At 38.9% G+C, this 19817-nt stretch overlaps 1 protein-coding gene across 8 annotated transcripts in view; it reads left to right on the top strand.

Moving 5' to 3' along the window:
* The window catches only part of LOC135093109 (DNA topoisomerase 2-binding protein 1-A-like), a 164594-nt gene that overhangs the window by 127417 nt on the left and 17360 nt on the right, over window positions 1–19817 (top strand). For 6 of the 8 annotated variants that reach the window (XM_063992025.1, XM_063992015.1, XM_063992039.1 and 3 more), the window contains exons 17-18: window positions 11543–11796; window positions 17183–17386. In XM_063992025.1, coding sequence (XP_063848095.1) covers window positions 11543–11796; window positions 17183–17386 — 458 coding nt within the window. Of the gene's footprint in view, window positions 1–11542; window positions 11797–17182; window positions 17387–19817 lie in introns of those variants that run through there. The other 2 variants (XM_063992047.1, XM_063992055.1) reach the window with 2 other exon arrangements.

Here is a 19817-nt window from a genome sequence, read left to right as displayed (position 1 = left end):
GTCAGTCACTTCTTCCTTTGATTCTGCTGTCAATACCAAATCATCGGCATAGAGTAGCTTCCACTGGCCATCTCCTCATGCCAGTTTAGTTGTCTCCTCCATTACTGTGATAAAGAGTAGTAGACTAAGAGCTGATCCCTGGTGTACTCCCACTCTTATGTCAAAGTCCCTTGATATTCCTGCCAATGTTTTCACCCTTGATCTTGATTCTACATACAGAGACATGACTGCAGTCATGAGCCTTCAGGGCACTTTTTGTCTCCTTAGTGCCCACTCAATTGCTCTCCTTGGTACTCTGTCAAATGCCTTCTCTGGATCAACAAAGACATGGAATAGCTTCTTCCTTTCACTGAACTTCTCCTGTATTTGCCTCATTATAAAAATTGCATCTGTTGTTGATCTTCCTGGGCAAAACCCAAACTGTCGACCATCAGTTTCCTCAGTTTATTAGTTTCCTCAGCCTCCCTCCAATACCTTTTCGAACAGTTTCATTCCGTGTTCCAATGGTCTAATTCTCTATATTTTCCACACTCCAAGGCATCTCCTTTTCCTTTATAGATTGGCTTTCTCATACTATTTTTCCAGTCTTCAGGAATGTCTCCCTCGTCAATTATGACTCTAAACACCTTTGTTAATTCTCTTATAGCATCCGCTTTCTTCATTAAGTCACTGTTGGACCCGGTGCTTTTCCACTTTTCATTCCTTTCAGTGGTCTGTTTACCTCTTCCTCCGAGATTTCTTCTGTCGGAACTTCCACCATATCCACCTCTTCTAGGTTGTGTTAATTTTCTTCATTTAACAGATTTTCAAAGTAGTACCTCTACCTCTCAAGTATTTCTTCCTCCTTTATCTTGATAATTCCTCTTTCATCCTTTATATACTTTGCTCCAGTTACGTCTTTCTTCTCTTTCTTCATTTGTTTTGCAATTTTGAATGTATCTTTTTGCTTCTCACTACTACTCCGTTCTACATCCCAATTTTCCCACACCAACCTCTTTGCTCTGGCTACCTCCCTTTTAGTCTGCTTTGCTTTCTCTTTACATGTACAAGAATGTATGAAGAAGCAAAGGAAAGCAGGGATACAGCATGGAATATGTAGAGAAGACATGAACCATGGATGAAGTATACCAGTGACAAATTATTTACATATGTCAGAGTGTGTGGACAGGTAAAGAGGATTTAAAAAAAATATATATATATAATTGAGGATTGCAAGGACCAATCATATTTGTTCAGTAGATATGTTAATAGTGGATTAAAAAGCAGGGAGGGTATAAACAAGCTAGAGGTGGTAGCCATTGTGTTTGATAATGCTAAAATAGTAGTAGAAGTAATGAATGGCAATTTGATTGATTGATTGATTGGTCAATAAAAAAAAGGGAGTTCACTGCAACATTGCAGTCATATGGTGCTGAAGGGGGAATGCTTCATCCAAGGAGCCCAAGGTCATTGAATCTTCCAGTGGCTGGCTTGCCATCAATGAAGGTGACACTGCCAACCATGCTTCAAGCCCTGCCACTGCAACAAGGTGACTCCCCATGGCAGGGTCATGGGGAGTCACCTTGTTACAGTTTTTACAAGGGAGAGTGACTTTGATGAGCAGGAGATAGAGATGAACACTCTATTAGGCCAGATTCCCGATGAAGGAATGCTGTAAACAGTTAGCTGGCATAGTCTCAGTTAATAGAAAGCATTAGGAATAAAAGGGTAGATGTAGCAGGAATGCATGAAACAAATGAAAGGTTCAGAATGATTGACTGCATCAATAGAAATGTTTACAAAATGGGAGGGAGTGGAAGGAGGGTGGTGTAGTGTGCTATGAATGAGAGAAGCAAGGAAAGGGGAAATCAGGGATATACACTCATTTTATCCCCAACAATATGTGAGGGAATAGAGGAACATGGGTGGCAGAGATCTAGTATAGTTTGGACAGTGAAAAAAGTAGTAGTTACATATGCATGGCTTTGTGTGTATATGTTTGTAAATGCTAGAAATGAGAAAGGGAGAGAGGAGATGGAAAATTTTGGAATTATGTAAAAGAGTGTCTCAAGAAAACTGGAAGAGGGAAAAGGGTAGTGTTAGTTGGAGGTATGTATAGAAAGATTGGAAGTAATGAGGTGGCAGGTGTAGTAGGAGTGAATGAAAATGGGAAGTACCTGGTGGACATACGTATATACAGAAAAAGGCAAGCACATTCTTCAAACATGAAATGATTTGCTGGCACACTTGGAGGAAGAGGGATGAAAGTGGCAACCAAAAAAAAAGCCTGATTGACTATGTAGTGTAATGGATGAGAGACTGAGAAAAGATGTGATTGATATCAAAGTAGTGAAAGAAATACATGTTGGTTCAATGTGCTGTGGTAATCAAAAAGAAAATGAAAATAGTAGATGTGTATGCTACAAATGGTAGAAGTAAAAAATTAGTACAATAGACAGGAAGAAGCATGGAGAGGAACATGAGGTGTTTGAAAGACTGAGAGAAGCTAGGGCAACAGTTGGAGGATGGATGAAGTGTGAACGGGAAGTTAAGAGAAAGTGTGGAAGAGAGAAATGTGGGAATATAAGAAGAAAGTTGCAAGGAGAGGGTGGAAGTTCTTAGGAAAAGGCATTTTGACCATTCACTGAATGAGAAGACAGTAGGGGAAACATTAGTTTATAGTATGGATATGATATCAGATGGAGAATGATTGCTTATGCAGAAAGAAATTGGCATGTGAGAGGTATAGAAAGAAGTAGCAAGGCCAAAGTGTGACAAAGTTTTTAAAATACAGAGATCAAGTGGAGGCTTCTAATATGTGAACTGGCTAATAAAAATTAGTACTGCAAGATGAGGGGAGGAATACAGTATTTCTATATAAAGATAAAGGTTGTAGGAATGAACATCATAGTTATAGGGGATGACTTTGCTATGTGTGGCAGGAAAAGTCTTAACTGAGAGACCAGTGTAAGTGACAGGTGAAGAGAGAGAGAGAGCATTCAGGAAAGATCAGATTGATTTTTTGCAATCAAAATTATAATGGAAAAGAATGTAAAGTGCACCATTCATGGACTACAGAAAGTGTATCATAAGATAGATGGGGAAGCTCATAAAGATGTTTTTAAGATTCATAGTGTAGGAGGGTAGTTGTTGGAGGAATTATGTCTTTACAGGGCTGCAAGTGTATACGAGGAAAAGACCTTGGAAAGTTTTGCTGTGGGAACAAGAGTGAGACAATGATGTGTGATTTCAATGGGAAATGGTGCAAGGCTGAAATGGAATGGAGTGGGATGGTCTGTAGTAGCATGTCTGTTTTGTAGATGACATTGTCTTTCTTGCAGAGTGAAAGGGAACTTGAGAGGATGGTCAGTAATTTTGATAGGTTATGTGTGAGATGAAAATTAAAGGTGAATGTAGGGAAAAGTAAGGTGATGGTGTTTCAGAGAAATGAAGATATATGGTTTTAGGATACCTCATAGGGTTTGTTTACCAGCTTTAGGTAGGTTTGAGATGGTTTTCAGAGAAGAAAGAATGGAGGATGTGAATGTGGATGTGGATGTGAATACATGTGGAGTATTATTGACCAGTGGAGGCACAGACAAACACCACCAATCACTTTAACACTGTATTTCATATAATGCTAGTGTAGCCATTGGAGGGTAGTGTGGCATGGTGAGTTCAGCCCAGTTAGAAATAGCAGAGGCATGACTGGTGATAAGTAGGTATTGCCACAGTGGAAGGGATTTGAGTGGCAGGACAAGCTCAGAGGTACCAAGGGAGATTGCCAGCCCAAAGGGCAGATGTGGCAGGCTTCAATGTGAGACAGGGTCTGATCTTGGACTGCTCTCTGCCTCCCCTTCTGTCTCACCCATATATATATAGGGTTGTTGCATCTGGGAAAACTTGCCTCAATCCTGTACCAAGACATTCCAAGACAGGTGGAGTCGTAGGCAGTAATGGGAATGTTACTCACGATGCCATTAGGTTTCTTGTTAGCTCACACCTATTTTCTTTCCAGTGTCTGATAATAATTGTTTGATCCTTACCAATATCACTGAATTACCCACCTTACGATATGACCTAAATTTTATTTTAATAAAAGATTTTGTGAAAAAGAAAATTTATTGGTATTTTGATGAAAAATTATACCAATTGTTTCATGGCGTATTTATCAAATGTGTTTCTGCCTTGGGTTCAGTGTGAAGGAAACACTGCAAGGTAACCTAGCCAAGTAAAATTTTATTAATTGATGGTCTATAAATGAATAGTCTTATTTCTTTAAGAATGAGTTCTATGTAAGAAATCAAGATTATTTTATTATCATTGGCATCTAGCTTAGACTTCATGTTGTAGGTATGCCTTTATTGCTTTTCTTTCATATGTTTGAATCTTGTGGAATATTTGTAGTAAAAAGAAGATATTTTCAGGTAACTAACTCAAGTTACCTTGCAACAAAATATTAAGATAATATTTTCAGGTAACTAAGTAGATACCATACTTACAGTAACCATGGAAAGTGTGCTGAATGGCCAAGTAGGCAGGGTAATTTAAGGGGGTAACAAAAAAAGAATGGTAAATTAAGGGTAACAAAAAAAAATTTTTGATCACTTCTCAGTGAATCAGGTTGTCAGTGGCAGCAGTAGTCTTGTGGGGATACCCAGGAACTGGTTTGTAGGGTGTATGCAACTGGGTGGAAGGTTCTTTTCATGCCTTAGTAATTAACTTTCCTTGCCCTGTCCTCTCAGAAATTTCTCTCCAACTAATATTTGCTTCATGTAAGATGAGATTATGTGCCCTCTCCTGAGTTGTTAACCTTTTCCTTAGGGTCTTGAACCTTTGGAGGCAAAATATTGGTGGAAATGTGAAAGGGAATGATAGAAGACAGACTGCCATTATCACCCCTTTCCTTCATTGCCTGAGGCAGCACTGAGATTTTATAAAATCGCAGTTCCCTATAAACGCCAATTAGCTGCTGAATGTACCATTTGAGAGAAACAGATGTAGGACAATGCCAGATAAAGGTCTGATAAAGGACAGAGTGGTTCTGCGGGGTGACAACTGGCAATATTCCGCACACTTTCTATAGTTACTGTAGTTACAATAGTTGTGCAAGACTGATTTGTTTATGTGACTTTTGTCAGAATTATGGTACTGACAAAATGCAATATGCATATTGGTTATTATTGTCGTATCATGCTCTCCTCTCTCTCTCTCTCTCTCTCTCTCTCTCTCTCTCTCTCTCTCTCTCTCTCTCTCTCTCTCTCTCTCTCTCTCTCTCTCTCTCTCTCTCTCTCTCTCTTGTTTATGATATTGTACATTATTTTGGATGTTATTGATAGCAGTTTTATGCTCAGTGTACCAATGTTCAACACAGATCATCACCAAACCCCTTACCCATACACTGACGGTAGTTCTTTATTCTTTGCTCATCCTCTCATTCAGTGATATAGCCACATTAGACACAGGGCATTCCTTGCATTGCTTTTTGTAAAGGAAAAAAGTTGTGTCATATGTATGTACCTGCAAGTATAGTATATGTCAGTTTTTATAAACTTGCTTACCTCAAAATTTGGTACCAAATACCAAATAAAAAGAACTGATGCCAGTGCTAAAACTGTATTGGCTACTTATGGATTTATTGCATTTTACAAATAACGCAATTGTCCATAAGCTGACATATGTGTAGGTAAAAGATTTCTCCTGTGATGCTAAAGATTCTTTCCATTGGTGCTTAAGAAACAGGGACAAAAAGATATTTTGGTGACATCTTTACTAGAGTTAGAAAAGTTCCCATGTGCTCCTTTCAGTATACTAGTACTGTATGCCCTTTCCATGCATGACAAATTGAGCCATTTTTCTAAATTTCTGTGTGAATGGACTCCATTTCTGTTACATTGTTAATTTAAGTTGGAATATCCATAATATCCATAAAAAATTCTTCCTCTGGTTAAGAACTCCCTTAAATTTTTAAATGTATTTATTTTTTTTATTTTTTTTTATATGTAAGAGGGATTCTGGCCAAGACACCATGAAACACAAAAGGTGCCAGCCCCTAAAGAGTAGAGTCAAAAGGAATATCCAAAATTATGAGAGAAGCATCTTGAATCCTTCCTCTTGAAAGAGTACCATATGTTGGAGGAAATACAGAAGCAGGCAGGGAGTTCCAGAGTTCACCAGTAAAAGGGCTGAAAGATTTGAAATACTGATTAACTTGCATTAGAGAGGTAAACGGAATAAGGGTGAGAGAAGGTAGAAAGCCTGTGCTGAAGGGGGAGACGCAACTCGACACAACCTTCCAGACAACTATCTCCTCTTCTTCAATGACACTCAACTGTCCCCCTCTTCTACACTGAACATCCTCGGTCTGTCCTTTACTTATAATCTGAACTGGAAACTTCACATCTCATCTCTAGCTAAAACAGTTTCAATGAAGTTAGGTGTTCTGAGACGTCTCCGCCAGTTTTTCTCATCCCCCCAGCTGCTAACTCTGTACAAGGGCCTTATCCATCCATGTATGGAGTATGCTTCACATGTCTGGGGGGCTTCCATTCATACTGCTCTTCTAGACAGGGTGGAATCAAAAGCTTTTCATCTCATCAACTCCTCTCCTCTAACTGACTGTCTTCAGCCTCTCTCTCACCGCCGCAATGTTGCATATCTAGCTGTCTTCTACCGCTATTTTCATGCTCTTCTGTTCATATATATATAGGAGGAGGCAGTAGACACCTGCCGAAACGATAATTACTCCCAGTGAGGTCTAAAGCACTGTTCAGGGGGTGCTGTGAACTTATCATTAAACCCAGCTGTGACCTCACTGAACGTTTCCCTTTGTGTCTCACAACACAAGGGGGTAGTCACAGCCTGCCCTCTAAAGACAACTCTCTTCCTCCACACAAAACTACAAGCACCTAATAACACACACACCCTTCACTCCAAAAATTTTAAAATCATGGCGACTCCTACACCAGCCTCGGAGTCCCCATCTGGGGAGGGGACCATAAATGTCCCCAGGTCGGACTGCCTTTCCGTCGACGACCCTAAGTGTCTTGACACCCCCCTCAACTTTTTCTTCATTAACTTCTGCAACATTCGCGGTCTAAGATCTAATTTTCAATCTGTAGAACACCACCTCTCCTCTTCTAAACCTCATCTTCTTTTCCTCACTGAAACTCAGGTGTCTGAGGCAACTGACAGTAGCCCCTTTTCTGTTCCCTCCTACTTTCTCTATCCTCATTTTCGATCCAAAGCTGGATGCTGCGTTTATGTGCGCAATGACTTAACCTGCTCTCGTGCCCACGCTCTTGAATCTTCCGAGTTTTCCACCATCTGGCTACGACTACAGAGTCATTCTCATACTAAATTTATCTGTGCTGTATACCTCTCTCCTAACTCCTCTGACTATAAGAAATTCTTTGACTACTTAACTTCCAAAGTGGAGCACATTCTGACCCTCTTCCCTTTTGCAGAGATCTCCATTCTTGGAGACTTCAATGTTCACCACCAGCTTTGGCTTTCCTCTCCCTTCACTGACCATCCTGGTGAACTAGCCTACAACTTTGCTATCCTCCATGACCTAGAGCAATTGGTGCAACACCCTACTCGTATTCCTGACCGTCTTGGAGATACGCCCAACATTCTTGACCTTTTCCTGACCTCTAATCCTTCTGCTTATGCTGTCACCCTTTCTTCTCCGTTGGGCTCCTCCGATCACAATCTCATATCTTTATCTTGTCCTATCACTCCAATCCCTCCTCAGGATCCCCCTAAGCGAAGGTGCCTCTGGCGTTTTGCCTCTGCTAGTTGGGGGGACCTGAGGCGGTATTTTGCTGATTTTCCTTGGAATGACTACTGCTTCCGTGTCAGAGACCCGTCTTTGTGTGCTGAGCGCATAACAGAGGTGATAGTGTCTGGCATGGAGGCGTACATTCCTCACTCTTTTTCTCGTCCTAAACCTTCTAAACCTTGGTTTAACACAGCTTGTTCTCGTGCTATACATGATAGAGAGGTGGCCCACAAAAGGTACTTAAGCCTTCCTTCACCAGAATCTCATGCACTTTATATTTCTGCCCGGAACCATGCCAAGTCTGTTCTCCAACTAGCCAAAAACTCCTTCATTAACAGAAAATGTCAAAACCTTTCAAGATCTAACTCCCCTCGTGATTTCTGGCATCTAGCCAAAAATATCTCCAATAACTTTGCTTCTTCTTCTTTCCCTCCTCTACTTCAACCAGATGGCACCACTGCTATCACATCTATTTCTAAAGCTGAACTCTTTGCTCAAACCTTTGCTAAAAACTCTACCTTGGACGATTCTGGGCTTGTTCCTCCCTCTCCTCCACCCTCTGACTACTTCATGCCTCGTATTAAAATTCTTCGTAATGATGTTTTCCATGCCCTCGCTGGCCTAAACCCTCAGAAGGCTTATGGACCTGATGGGGTCCCTCCTATTGTTCTCCGAAACTGTGCCTCCGTGCTTGCACCTTGCCTAGTCAAACTCTTTCAGCTCTGTCTGTCAACATCTACCTTTCCTTCTTGCTGGAAGTTTGCCTACATTCAACCTGTTCCTAAAAAGGGTGACCGCTCTAATCCCTCAAACTACCGTCCTATTGCTTTAATTTCCTGCTTATCTAAAGTTTTTGAATCTATCCTCAACAGGAAGATTCTTAAACATCTATCACTTCACAACCTTCTATCTGATCGCCAGTATGGGTTCCGTCAAGGCCGCTCGACTGGTGATCTTCTGGCTTTCCTTACTGAGTCTTGGTCATCCTCTTTTAGAGACTTTGGTGAAACTTTTGCTGTTGCCTTGGACATATCAAAAGCCTTTGATAGAGTCTGGCACAAAGCTTTGATTTCCAAACTACCCTCCTACGGTTTCTATCCTTCTCTCTGTAACTTCATCTCAAGTTTCCTTTCTGACCGTTCTATTGCTGCTGTGGTAGACGGTCACTGTTCTTCTCCTAAATCTATTAACAGTGGTGTTCCTCAGGGTTCTGTCCTGTCACCCACTCTCTTCTTATTATTCATTAATGATCTTCTAAAACAAACTTCTTGTCCTATCCACTCCTATGCTGATGATACCACCCTGCACTTTTCCACGTCTTTTCATAGACGTCCAACCCTTCAGGAGGTAAACATATCACGCAGGGAAGCCACAGAACGCCTGACTTCTGATCTTTCTAAAATTTCTGATTGGGGCAGAGCAAACTTGGTATTGTTCAATGCCTCAAAAACTCAATTCCTCCATCTATCAACTCGACACAATCTTCCAGACAACTATCCCCTCTTCTTCAATGACACTCAACTATCCCCCTCTTCTACACTGAACATCCTCGGTCTGTCCTTTACTTATAATCTGAACTGGAAACTTCACATCTCATCTCTAGCTAAAACAGCTTCCATGAAGTTAGGTGTTCTGAGACGTCTCCGCCAGTTTTTCTCACCCCCGCAGCTGCTAACTCTGTACAAGGGCCTTATCCGTCCATGTATGGAGTATGCTTCACATGTCTGGGGGGGTTCCACTCATACTGCTGTTCTAGACAGGGTGGAATCAAAAGCTTTTCGTCTCATCAACTCCTCTCCTCTAACTGACTGTCTTCAGCCTCTCTCTCACCGCCGCAATGTTGCATCTCTAGCTGTCTTCTACCGCTATTTTCATGCTAACTGCTCTTCTGATCTTGCTAACTGCATGCCTCCCCTCCTTCCGCGGCCTCGCTGCACAAGACTTTCTTCTTTCTCTCACTCCTATTCTGTCCACCTCTCTAACGCAAGAGTTAACCAGTATTCTCAATCATTCATCCCTTTCTCTGGTAAACTCTGGAACTCCTTGCCTGCTTCTGTATTTCCACCTTCCTATGACTTGAATTCCTTCAAGAGGGAGGTTTCAAGACACTTATCCACCAATTTTTGACCACTGCTTTGACCCTTTTAGGGACTGGCATTTCAGTGGGCATTTTTTTTATTAGATTTTTGTTGCCCTTGGCCAGTATCCTTCCTACATAAAAAAAAAAAAAAAAAAAAAAAAAAAAATGCTCTTCTTCTATTTTCAACTGCTCTTCTGATCTTGCTAACTGCATGCCTCCCCTCCTTCCACGGCCTCGCTGCACAAGACTTTCTTCTTTCTCTCACCCCTATTCTGTCCACCTCTCTAACGCAAGAGTTAACCAGTATTCTCAATCATTCATCCCTTTCTCTGGTAAACTCTGGAACTCCCTGCCTGCTTCTGTATTTCCACCTTCCTATGACTTGAATTCCTTCAAGAGGGAGGTTTCAAGACACTTATTCATCAATTTTTGACCACTGCTTTGACCCTTTTATGGGACTGGTATTTCAGTGGGCATTTTTTTATTAAATTTTTGTTGCCCTTGGCCAGTGTCCTTCCTACATAAAAAAAAAAAAAAAAATGCGGTTACCAAGATTAGAAGAGCAATTAATGTGAAGGTAGTAATAGAAGTTAGAAAAAGATGCAACCTTCAGGCAGAGAGGCTGAAACAATCTGCTAGAGGGGAGGCAATGATAAGTTAGGTATTTTTCACTTTTATTTTGCTCTCATCTTATTGTAATTAGTTTACTGTACTTACTGCTTTCATGCTCAGAATTTCTCAAGTAATGTGTTATTTCCAGGCCTGCATTGTAGGTGAGAGGAAAGGAGACATGATGGATGCACAAATTATGCAAACATAGTAATACTTATCATGCTGCATATTTTATTCCTTCCAATCTTAAGAAACATGATGATGATGATGATGATGATGATGTTGATGATGATGATGATGATGATGATGATGATGATGGGTACCACAACCCTGTGTATGTTGCCCATGAACTAGTACTTATTTTGAAGGCTTGATTTTGATGATAGAATGGATTTATGTAATGCTGGTAGTAGTAGGAACATAATTTGTTACCTGAGAGCTCTGTGGGGACAGAGTGATGTCACTATGACATCTCTTATAACTTCTTTGCATTTACTAGCTGGTTGGGTCTTAAGTGTGTTAATTTACAAGGGTAAGTAATTTTATTTTTCACTTGTATCACTTGCCCATAGTGATGAAAATAAGTGGAGTGTCTGAAACACACTTTGTTAAAGTATGATTGAATTATTCCTGAAAAATTATGTAGCACCACTTCTGAAACACATATTATATATATTGATAAAGGATAGACTGAGGATGTTCAGTGTAAAAGAGGGAGATAGTTGAGTTTCCTTGAAAAAGAGGGAATAGTTATCTGGAAGGCTGTGTTAATTTGATATATGCATGAGTTTGCTTTGGCTCAACCAGAAATTTTAGACAGATTGACATTTTTCATTTTTAGTGAAAGGTGTATGTGTTTTAGACACATGTAGCATTGTGTGAAGGAAGAGAATTGTCTTCAAAGAGCAGGCTGTGAAAAACAACAACAACTTGATTTCATATTCTTACAACTAGATAAATACACAAAGTCTGGGCATTCTTTACATGACTGCCTGCCTTCATATTGACTCTTGAAATATCTCTTGATTTTACACATACATGCATATATGAAAATATACTTATATATACCACGGTATGCTCACACACAGGAGGAGCCATATGCCTGGGGTAACCAATCAAACAAGCACCAACCCAAGATGGACACTGAAAGCATGCAAACCAAACTTGCTAAAGCAGCCTGGCGGTGGAAGTGTGCTATGAGTGGAGTGGGTGATAATCAAGGGAAACAATGGTGGCAGAAGAAACAACCTTTTCAAAACATGACAGCTCTCATCCATTCCCAGAGGTCCAAGTCCTTATCTCGTCTGATTGAAGCTGGTGGGGGGCAGGTGGTCTCTGCAAGGTGAGTTTCGGCAAAACAAATGATAGTCATTAGTTGAGTAAAGTCATTTATAACCTATGTAGTGTAGTGGTTAACAAGCTTGGCTCACAACCAGTTTCCAAGTGCAGTGAGGCAGATGGTCAACCCTTGATATGTAGCTCCTGTTCACCTAGCAGCAAGTAGGTATGGGATGTAACCCAAGGGCTTGTGATCTTGCTATCTCGGTGTGTGGTGTGGGAGTGGTCTCAGTCTTACCCAAAATACATCATGCTTAAGGGTTGGTGAAGCTCATAAGTTCTGGTAGAACAGTCCATCTAGAAGAAGGAAAACTCTGATCTCAAACCTATGGTGGGACTTCACATTAGGTGGTCATTGATAGACAGATGTGCTGGCAGGCCCCTGCAGCCCCCATCATCTCCTGGTAGTCTTGGAGTTTCCATGGCACCAGATCTAAGGGCCAGGGGGTCAAGATGGTGGGGTTAAGGATAGTGCACTAACCTTTCCATCTTAACATGTTAACCGTGTTTGGCAACTCAGCGCTCTCGCCTGCTCCATGGAGCCTTCTCAACACAATCCCATTAGTGTCCCTTGGACTCTTGCAGAGAGAGGAGGTATGTATCATTGTGACGGGGTGGCCTGTGATGTGTGGTACAAATATATACCAAATCGTGGACCACTGATATTTGTTTTCCCTATCATGTATTGGTGCACCAGTGTACCGCTACATATATGTACCAATTCACAATGCACTGATGATATTCCTGCTTTTCTATTTGGTGTAGTTTATGATGCATGTAGGAGTTAGTATCAATACAATAACTTCTTTTCTATCAGCTGTATAGAGAAAATCCATGCTAATAATTTTTTTTCTCTCCTTTTGAACATAAATGAACCCAATTGACTTTTACGGAGGATGGTCAATCTCTCCACAAAGCTTATCTGGTGATTAAGGTGATCCAAATTTTTCTGTCAATTCAAATGATCTAGATGATCTCTGAGGAATGTGATGAGAGAGAAACATGAGAAGCAAGATGTACAAGTTGAAGAGCCAGATAGAGATGATTCAAACTCAGGAAGAAATGGAGACAACAACACTTAATCTGTGTGGTTGCCTTTCATTTCAAAATAACACTTCCATGCTTTTACTGGGAAACAAGAAATGAGCATCAATGTAAGTGATGCAAATGATGAAACTGAGATGCTTGCCTATTGATGTTATTTGCTTTGAGTGGTATTTTCCTTATAATTAATTGCTGTTACACAGTGTAATGCTTATGTCACCAAGGATTACCAAGCAATGCTTATGTCACCAAGGATTACATGTATTTTGGAAGCCTATTTTTCCTTTTCATACCTATACTTACCAATTCATTATTTTTGCACTTATTATCTAGTACCATTGCAACATTAGTGCAGTTATAATAAACAAAAATTTACACAATGTGATTATATACCCATGTTTCCAAAAGTTTTTAGAAAGGGCTATCTAGGCCACATATATACACAATGTGTGAAACATCTGCTCGGTACACTAGTGGTTCAATAAGTGGTCAACATGTTAAACAACTCATCATGCTAGTCTCCTCACTCTGTTAGAGTGGAGATGTCGTCGTTGATATTGACAGACCACTTTAAGCTACAGTGGAATCTCAGTTCTTGAACTTAATTCATTATTGAATGCTATTCAAAGTCCAAAATGATTGGATATTTTCTCCATAGGAATCAATGTAAAATGGAGTAATCCATTCCTGGATACCCATCAACCCTGTCTTAGCAGCTTATGACATGCTCCCATTGCCAAGATGGCTGCTCCACATCACCTCCAGCTGAGATATTATTTATCCAGATAGGACATATTGAATGAACTTAGTGAAATGGAGCCCACCAGAAAATATTGTTTAGACTGTGCTTGTATTCTCTTTGTCACTAGTGAAGTGAAGGTAGCCTTACAAAGTGACACAGAGAGGAGCAATGCAAAGTGAAGGTGATCATAACACTTAGACATCTTGCTGCTGGAAAAAGCTACTGGGAAAATGTAATTATGCAGTAGTGATGGCATTGTGGGTCATCAGCAGAGTAATAGGTGGCTCAAGATTACTCCTGAGCAAAAACTGTTTATTTACATTGAGGCTCTTCAGTGGGATCACATTTACCTTATTTCAAAGATTGAATTACTGTCTTACCCACTGTGTCTCATCCAAATACATAAAAATTAAGGAAATATTTATAGAAACTATAAATGAGTATTATAGGGCAGCTTTTGTTTTGTCTTTTAATATTTGAAATTAAGTAATTTTGTTCAAGAACCGAATTATGGTATGGCAACCAAAGCAATTATGGGTAAAAAATTTTGTTGAACAATTTATTTGAAAAGGGAGGTGTTTGGTAGCCAAGGTTCCATTGTATAAGCAAAGCTAAAGTGTTACATATGGACTGATAGTATTGGTGGAGCTTTAGTGAGATTTCTCCTATAGCTTTATCCTTCATTAGAAAAGTAGCAATGTTCCTTATAATTATAAGTTTCTTTGTTTTCTTTGTTGTGAAACCTTTACATCAAACATCTACATATTAACCAACTCCTTTGTTATCAAACTTGAGAACAGTGCATGATAATCAGATTATATTCATTCTTTTACAATTTAACTAAAGGCAATTTTTGTCCCATATTGCAGCTTAGTGATTCATGATATGGATATAAACTTAGTGCCAATGAAAATGGCATGCTGATGTTTTTTTCATTTTTGTTCTCACTGTGAGACATAGTGAAGTACTTGAGGCTAGCAGTGGCAAAAAAAAAAAAAGAAAAAAAAAAAAAAGAGCAATGACGCCCAAACACGACCACTGCCACTGTATGCATCCCACTCCTTTACACTCAAGGTTTTATTTCATGGGGGTTGGTATTGCATTCTCAATAATGAAAGAGTTAATGTGAATGTAGCATTTCTTATTTTTTTTTCCTTCCATAAATCCATATTACTCTTCTCTCATTTAACTTTATCTTATCTCTCATTCCCTTGAGCACTATCCTTAAGATTATTTTTAATCCTTCATTTATTGAGCTTACTTTTATATGTTTATTGTATTCTATAGTTCCTGTTTTCTTTGATATTGTTATAAATATTTATTTTAACATATCACTGATTTCTCCATAATAGTATACCTTATTCAGATTGCTGGCTATTTTTCTAATGTTAAATCTGTCCAGAGCATTTACTACTTCTAAGGCTACTGATAAGCTTCTTGCTAGAGAACTATGTAAAAATCTTTATCTTACGGCCTCTTAGTTAAAAGAAATTCATCCAAACCTCTCAAAAGATGCATTCATACACTGCCTCCAGAAAGATCTCCAGCTGCCCACCTGTCATGCTGCATGCAAGCCTGTACTGACAGAGTGTGTGAAGAAAGCCTGAGTAGATTTTGTAAAGAAATATATCCACTGAACAGCTGGAGACTGGAGGAAGGTAATGTGGTCAGATGAATCCACATTCAAATACATTCAAGATTGTTCTGCTACAGTAAGGCAGCCAACATCAGTCAGCAGATTCAACTCCACCTACACAAATCACACCGTGAAGCATCTGGAATCTGTCATGATATGGGGATGCTTCAGTGGTTTAAGAGGCCATGGAGGTCTGTATTTCCTCCCCCAAAAATATAACAATGAATTCTGACAGTTACATTCAGGTTCTCGAAGACCATCTGCCCTCGTGAGTCATGGCTGCACTGTCTTCATGCATGATAGTGTCCCATGTCACAAGGCCAAGAAGGTTACCAAATGGCTCACTGACCACAATATTGAGGTATTACTGTGGTCTGGCATTAGTCCTGACCTCACCCCAATTGAAAATGGGTGGAATCTAATGAAAAAGAAGCTCCAGTCATGCAGCACATGCATCATGCACATGACACAAGAAATCACCAAAATTTGGGAAAATGAGATGTCACTGCAGTACTTCCATAAACTAGCTGACAGCATACCTGAGTAACTCAGACTTCTTAAAGAAAAAGGGAATATAAAATACTAAAATAATAAACAAGTACTGTTCTCCAGCATGTTTGTATTTTTTTCCTTTATGATATTCATGTTTACACAACCAGATGTTCAGCAGATTCAATTTCTTTTTGCAGTGACTATATTGTGATCTGAGGAGCCAAACAGAGAACATTTATACAGAATAAGCTGAAGAGCTAGAGCAGTGTTTCCCAAACGGGGTGTGGTAGCAATCTGAAATGTCACAAACACTGTCCAAGAATGCCACAAGATTATCATATATTTTGTTGTGGCTAGATTGTTTCGGTGTATATTTGCAAAATAGCTTTTGCAAAAGTCTGTCAGTAATTAATCATCATAATCTGTTCTAATATGTTTAATTTGCTGATGAGTTGAATCTGTTTTCAGTGTTGCCAGTTTAGAATTTTTCTGCTAGATCTGCATATATAACTTGTTAATCTGCTGGTAATTCTGTTGATGAGTTCTGAATTTCTAGACTTTGGCATATACTATATGTTAATTCTTGCCCAAGTATGGAAAATTATTTTGATTTATTAATTAAAGTAAACTAAATAACTACTATTGATGTGACATTGGGTACCACAGAAAGGTACCCAATGTTCAGGGTGCCATCACATTTTGAAATTTAAGATAGATTTAATGTGAGAGAACATGAAAGTTTCAGCTGTCAGTATGTATGTATGTATAACATAGAAGTGAAGCTTAGAGGAAGTGAAATGATGTTCCACAGATTGGAAGTTGGATCTAAGGATAAGTATTATATATATTAATATGTATTAATATCAGGCAAATTGTTGAAAGTATTGTCATCTTTTGTTATTATCAGGACATTCTGGCCTGTGGAAATTTAGATATTGAGGGTTGTTTTGCTATGATTATAAATTTGATAAGATTGTGGCAGTGTTTGAAATTTATGTAGTATAGAGGGAATCATCTTTTAGATTGCAGGCTGCAATAGGTCTCTTGTGTATTGAAATATCAAAAGAAATGGTTAGAGAGGATACAGAAATGGTCAACATCAGGGTTTTATCACCACTTCACTTCCCTGGGAGTGGCCAGACTGCAATGACAGTTCCCTCCTGCTTATTCATTACAAATTGCTTTGTTTATTCTTTAGAAGTAAATTATCAAACATGTCATTAATAATATTAGTAAGTCTAATAAGAGAGAAAAGTGATACTTTGACCTTGATGAGAAATTAACCTAACATATTGCATTGCACCTTAGGTCAAGAAACACCTTACTAAGATGCTCATTATTTACTCCAACACAATTACCTAAGTATATAGATTATAACAACATGATAACACATTTCTCCCCATTGCTACCAATCAACCAAGCTTAACTGCCATTGCTACCTCCCATAACCATTCCTTCTTTTTCTCCTGTCTCCAGGCCTCCATATTCTGAGGTAGAAGGTGTCACACACTTCTTTGTTGAAATGGAAAAGCCTAATGAGAAGATTGACTTGGCCAGTTTTGCCTCCAGAGGTATTCCTTGCCTTGAACCCAAGTTCATCAGCAGCTGCATAATGGATGATGATCCAGAAGCCAGTGACTTCTATATCCCTGCATATAAGGAAATTCTTATCAACATGAGGTAACATATGAATACCTTTAATCAGGCAAGATGGTCCACATATTTTTGCTTGTGAAAGACAAAATGGATTGCACTCAGATGTAGGTGTGAGCATTAGTATCTCCTCAGCATATGTAGCTTATTATAGTACCCTGTACATATACTAGAAATGTTAATGTTACTAGGTAGAGTCTGGATGAAAACACTTGTACTGCATTGTACATCTTATGCTCAAAGCCCACCTTATACTGTTAATTGTGCTATCATGAAAGATGCTCACTCTTTTGTGATGTGTAACTATATTAAAAATAAAAATCTTAATTTAAGAGGATTTCACAAAAATTAGTGTAATGATTTTGGTGTCTTGTAGTGGATCTAAACCATAACTAATCCTCAAACTAGTTTTAACTAGATTATGTGGCATTTCATGATGTCATGACTCTTTCCAGATTCCCCTCAAACAAGAGGGTGAAAATAGAGAGCTGGTCATTTCAAACTGCAGTAGTCACAAACTGTTGAATTTCACTTTAGAAATAACCATCTATTTTTCTTGATTTGAAGTACTTATCTTAAGAGGATATCACAGTAGTACTTATACCATTGATCTTACTGCAAAGTGGGATGGTCCCACTCTCAGATACTACCATCTTACTCTTGTATGCTAGCTTGCTGCCTAGATAGTTCAGGATACAGTGTTGACAGTAGGATCCAAAATGGTACTACGTTGTGGTCATATTATGTTCTACATTGTGTTACACCTCAAAACCTCAAAATACCAATTAAATGTATGTTTATTATCTAAGAAATTATTAATGAGTGAAAATGATCAATATACACAAAGAAAAATAGCTGAGCAGATCCAGTCATGTCTTGATTGTTGTTTTGCATGAGTTTCCCTAGCCAGTCAAGTGATGAGCAGTATGTCCAATCCAGAGGGAAGAATAATATAGTGGAGAGATGCTCCACTCCAAGACAAAAAAAGAAAATTTTGGAGTAGGCATGCCTAATTTGAGATTTAATCTTATGGGGCCTGACATCAACTTAACCCTGCAGGGATCTAACCCAACCATTTGGTGCATTACTAAGCCTAACCCTGCAGAGTGTAACCATAATCTAATCCAGCTTAACCAAACCTTTCACCTGCTTCATAAATTCATAAATTTTAAGCACTTTTCAAATTTGTATTCTTTATCCATGAGGTATATTTGCTTATGTCTGTGTTATAAATATCCAAAATTGCTGGAAGTCAAAAAGCTTTTTTAATATTTCAGGCTTCTGGTCCATCTTTTTGGGGATTATCTCCTTCAGGATATATCAAATTTTCTTGAGGCTTTATTGCCTGGTTGTCTTTATAATCCTCAGCAGCATATCTTTTTGGACCATATTTAATTTTGGTTTATTGTTTCTTTGTGCCCATATTGTAATAACTAACTTTTGTTGTCAAATTAAATTAAAGACGAGATCTAACAATAAAAATATGCACAGTGTCCGTAAAAAAAGTTTTGACCATCTTACATTAGATATCACTGGTAAGAAGTAAACAAAACATTTGTGTTTTACTCATTGTCATTTGGCTGACATAAGCCATCATACATCTGGCAAATGAGGTATCCCTCAGGGCCCATGTCTACGAAGCATCCATAAGCCTTATGTTTTTCCATAAGGAGATAAAATGGTGGATTTTAATCCATAAGCCTGCTATATCACTCATAAGCACTGTTTTGTCATAAATCTGACCATAGGCTTTTGCCAGATCGGAGCTATCACAGCAGGCTTATGTTTTTACATTGCATCAAAATGGCAGAGCAGCAGCAACAACAGAGGCCCTCCTCAGGAATATTCATGTGAGAAGAGAAATTCTACACAAATTAGGTGATGAGGAAGTCATCAAAAAGTATTGTCTGAATCATGCAGGAGCACTTTTTGTTACTGATCTTGTGAGAGACACCCTGCAAAGTGACACAAAGAGGAGTCAAGCATTGACAGCAAAGATGAAGGTCATCATAATATTACATTTCCTTGCCACTGGGAAGATACAACAGTGCAATGGTGATGACATGGGTGTGTCACAATCTACTGTCAATAGAGTGATTGCCCAAACACTTGATGTTCTCTTAAGTATTGACATACATTCATTAACATTTATTATTGAATATTTGGTGTCATTTTTCCACTTGAGCAATTTTACTATATTCTTTTGTTCTGGTGATGGCACTACTGTTCATATATATATATATATATATATATATATATATATATATATATATATATATATATATATATATATATATAAAGTGTGTTTATCCTTTCTTTCTAACACCCTTAAGAAATGGCTGTGCAGTTAACCTAAAATACATATCTTTAACACACACACACACACACACACACACACACACACACACACACACACACACACACACACACACACACACACACACACACACACACCTCC

The sequence above is a fragment of the Scylla paramamosain genome, chromosome 3, assembly GCF_035594125.1.
Source record: "Scylla paramamosain isolate STU-SP2022 chromosome 3, ASM3559412v1, whole genome shotgun sequence".
NCBI classification, from domain to species: domain Eukaryota; kingdom Metazoa; phylum Arthropoda; class Malacostraca; order Decapoda; family Portunidae; genus Scylla; species Scylla paramamosain.
The sequence above is the reverse complement of the archived record's forward strand: the minus strand, read 5'-3'. Positions and strand labels throughout refer to the sequence as shown.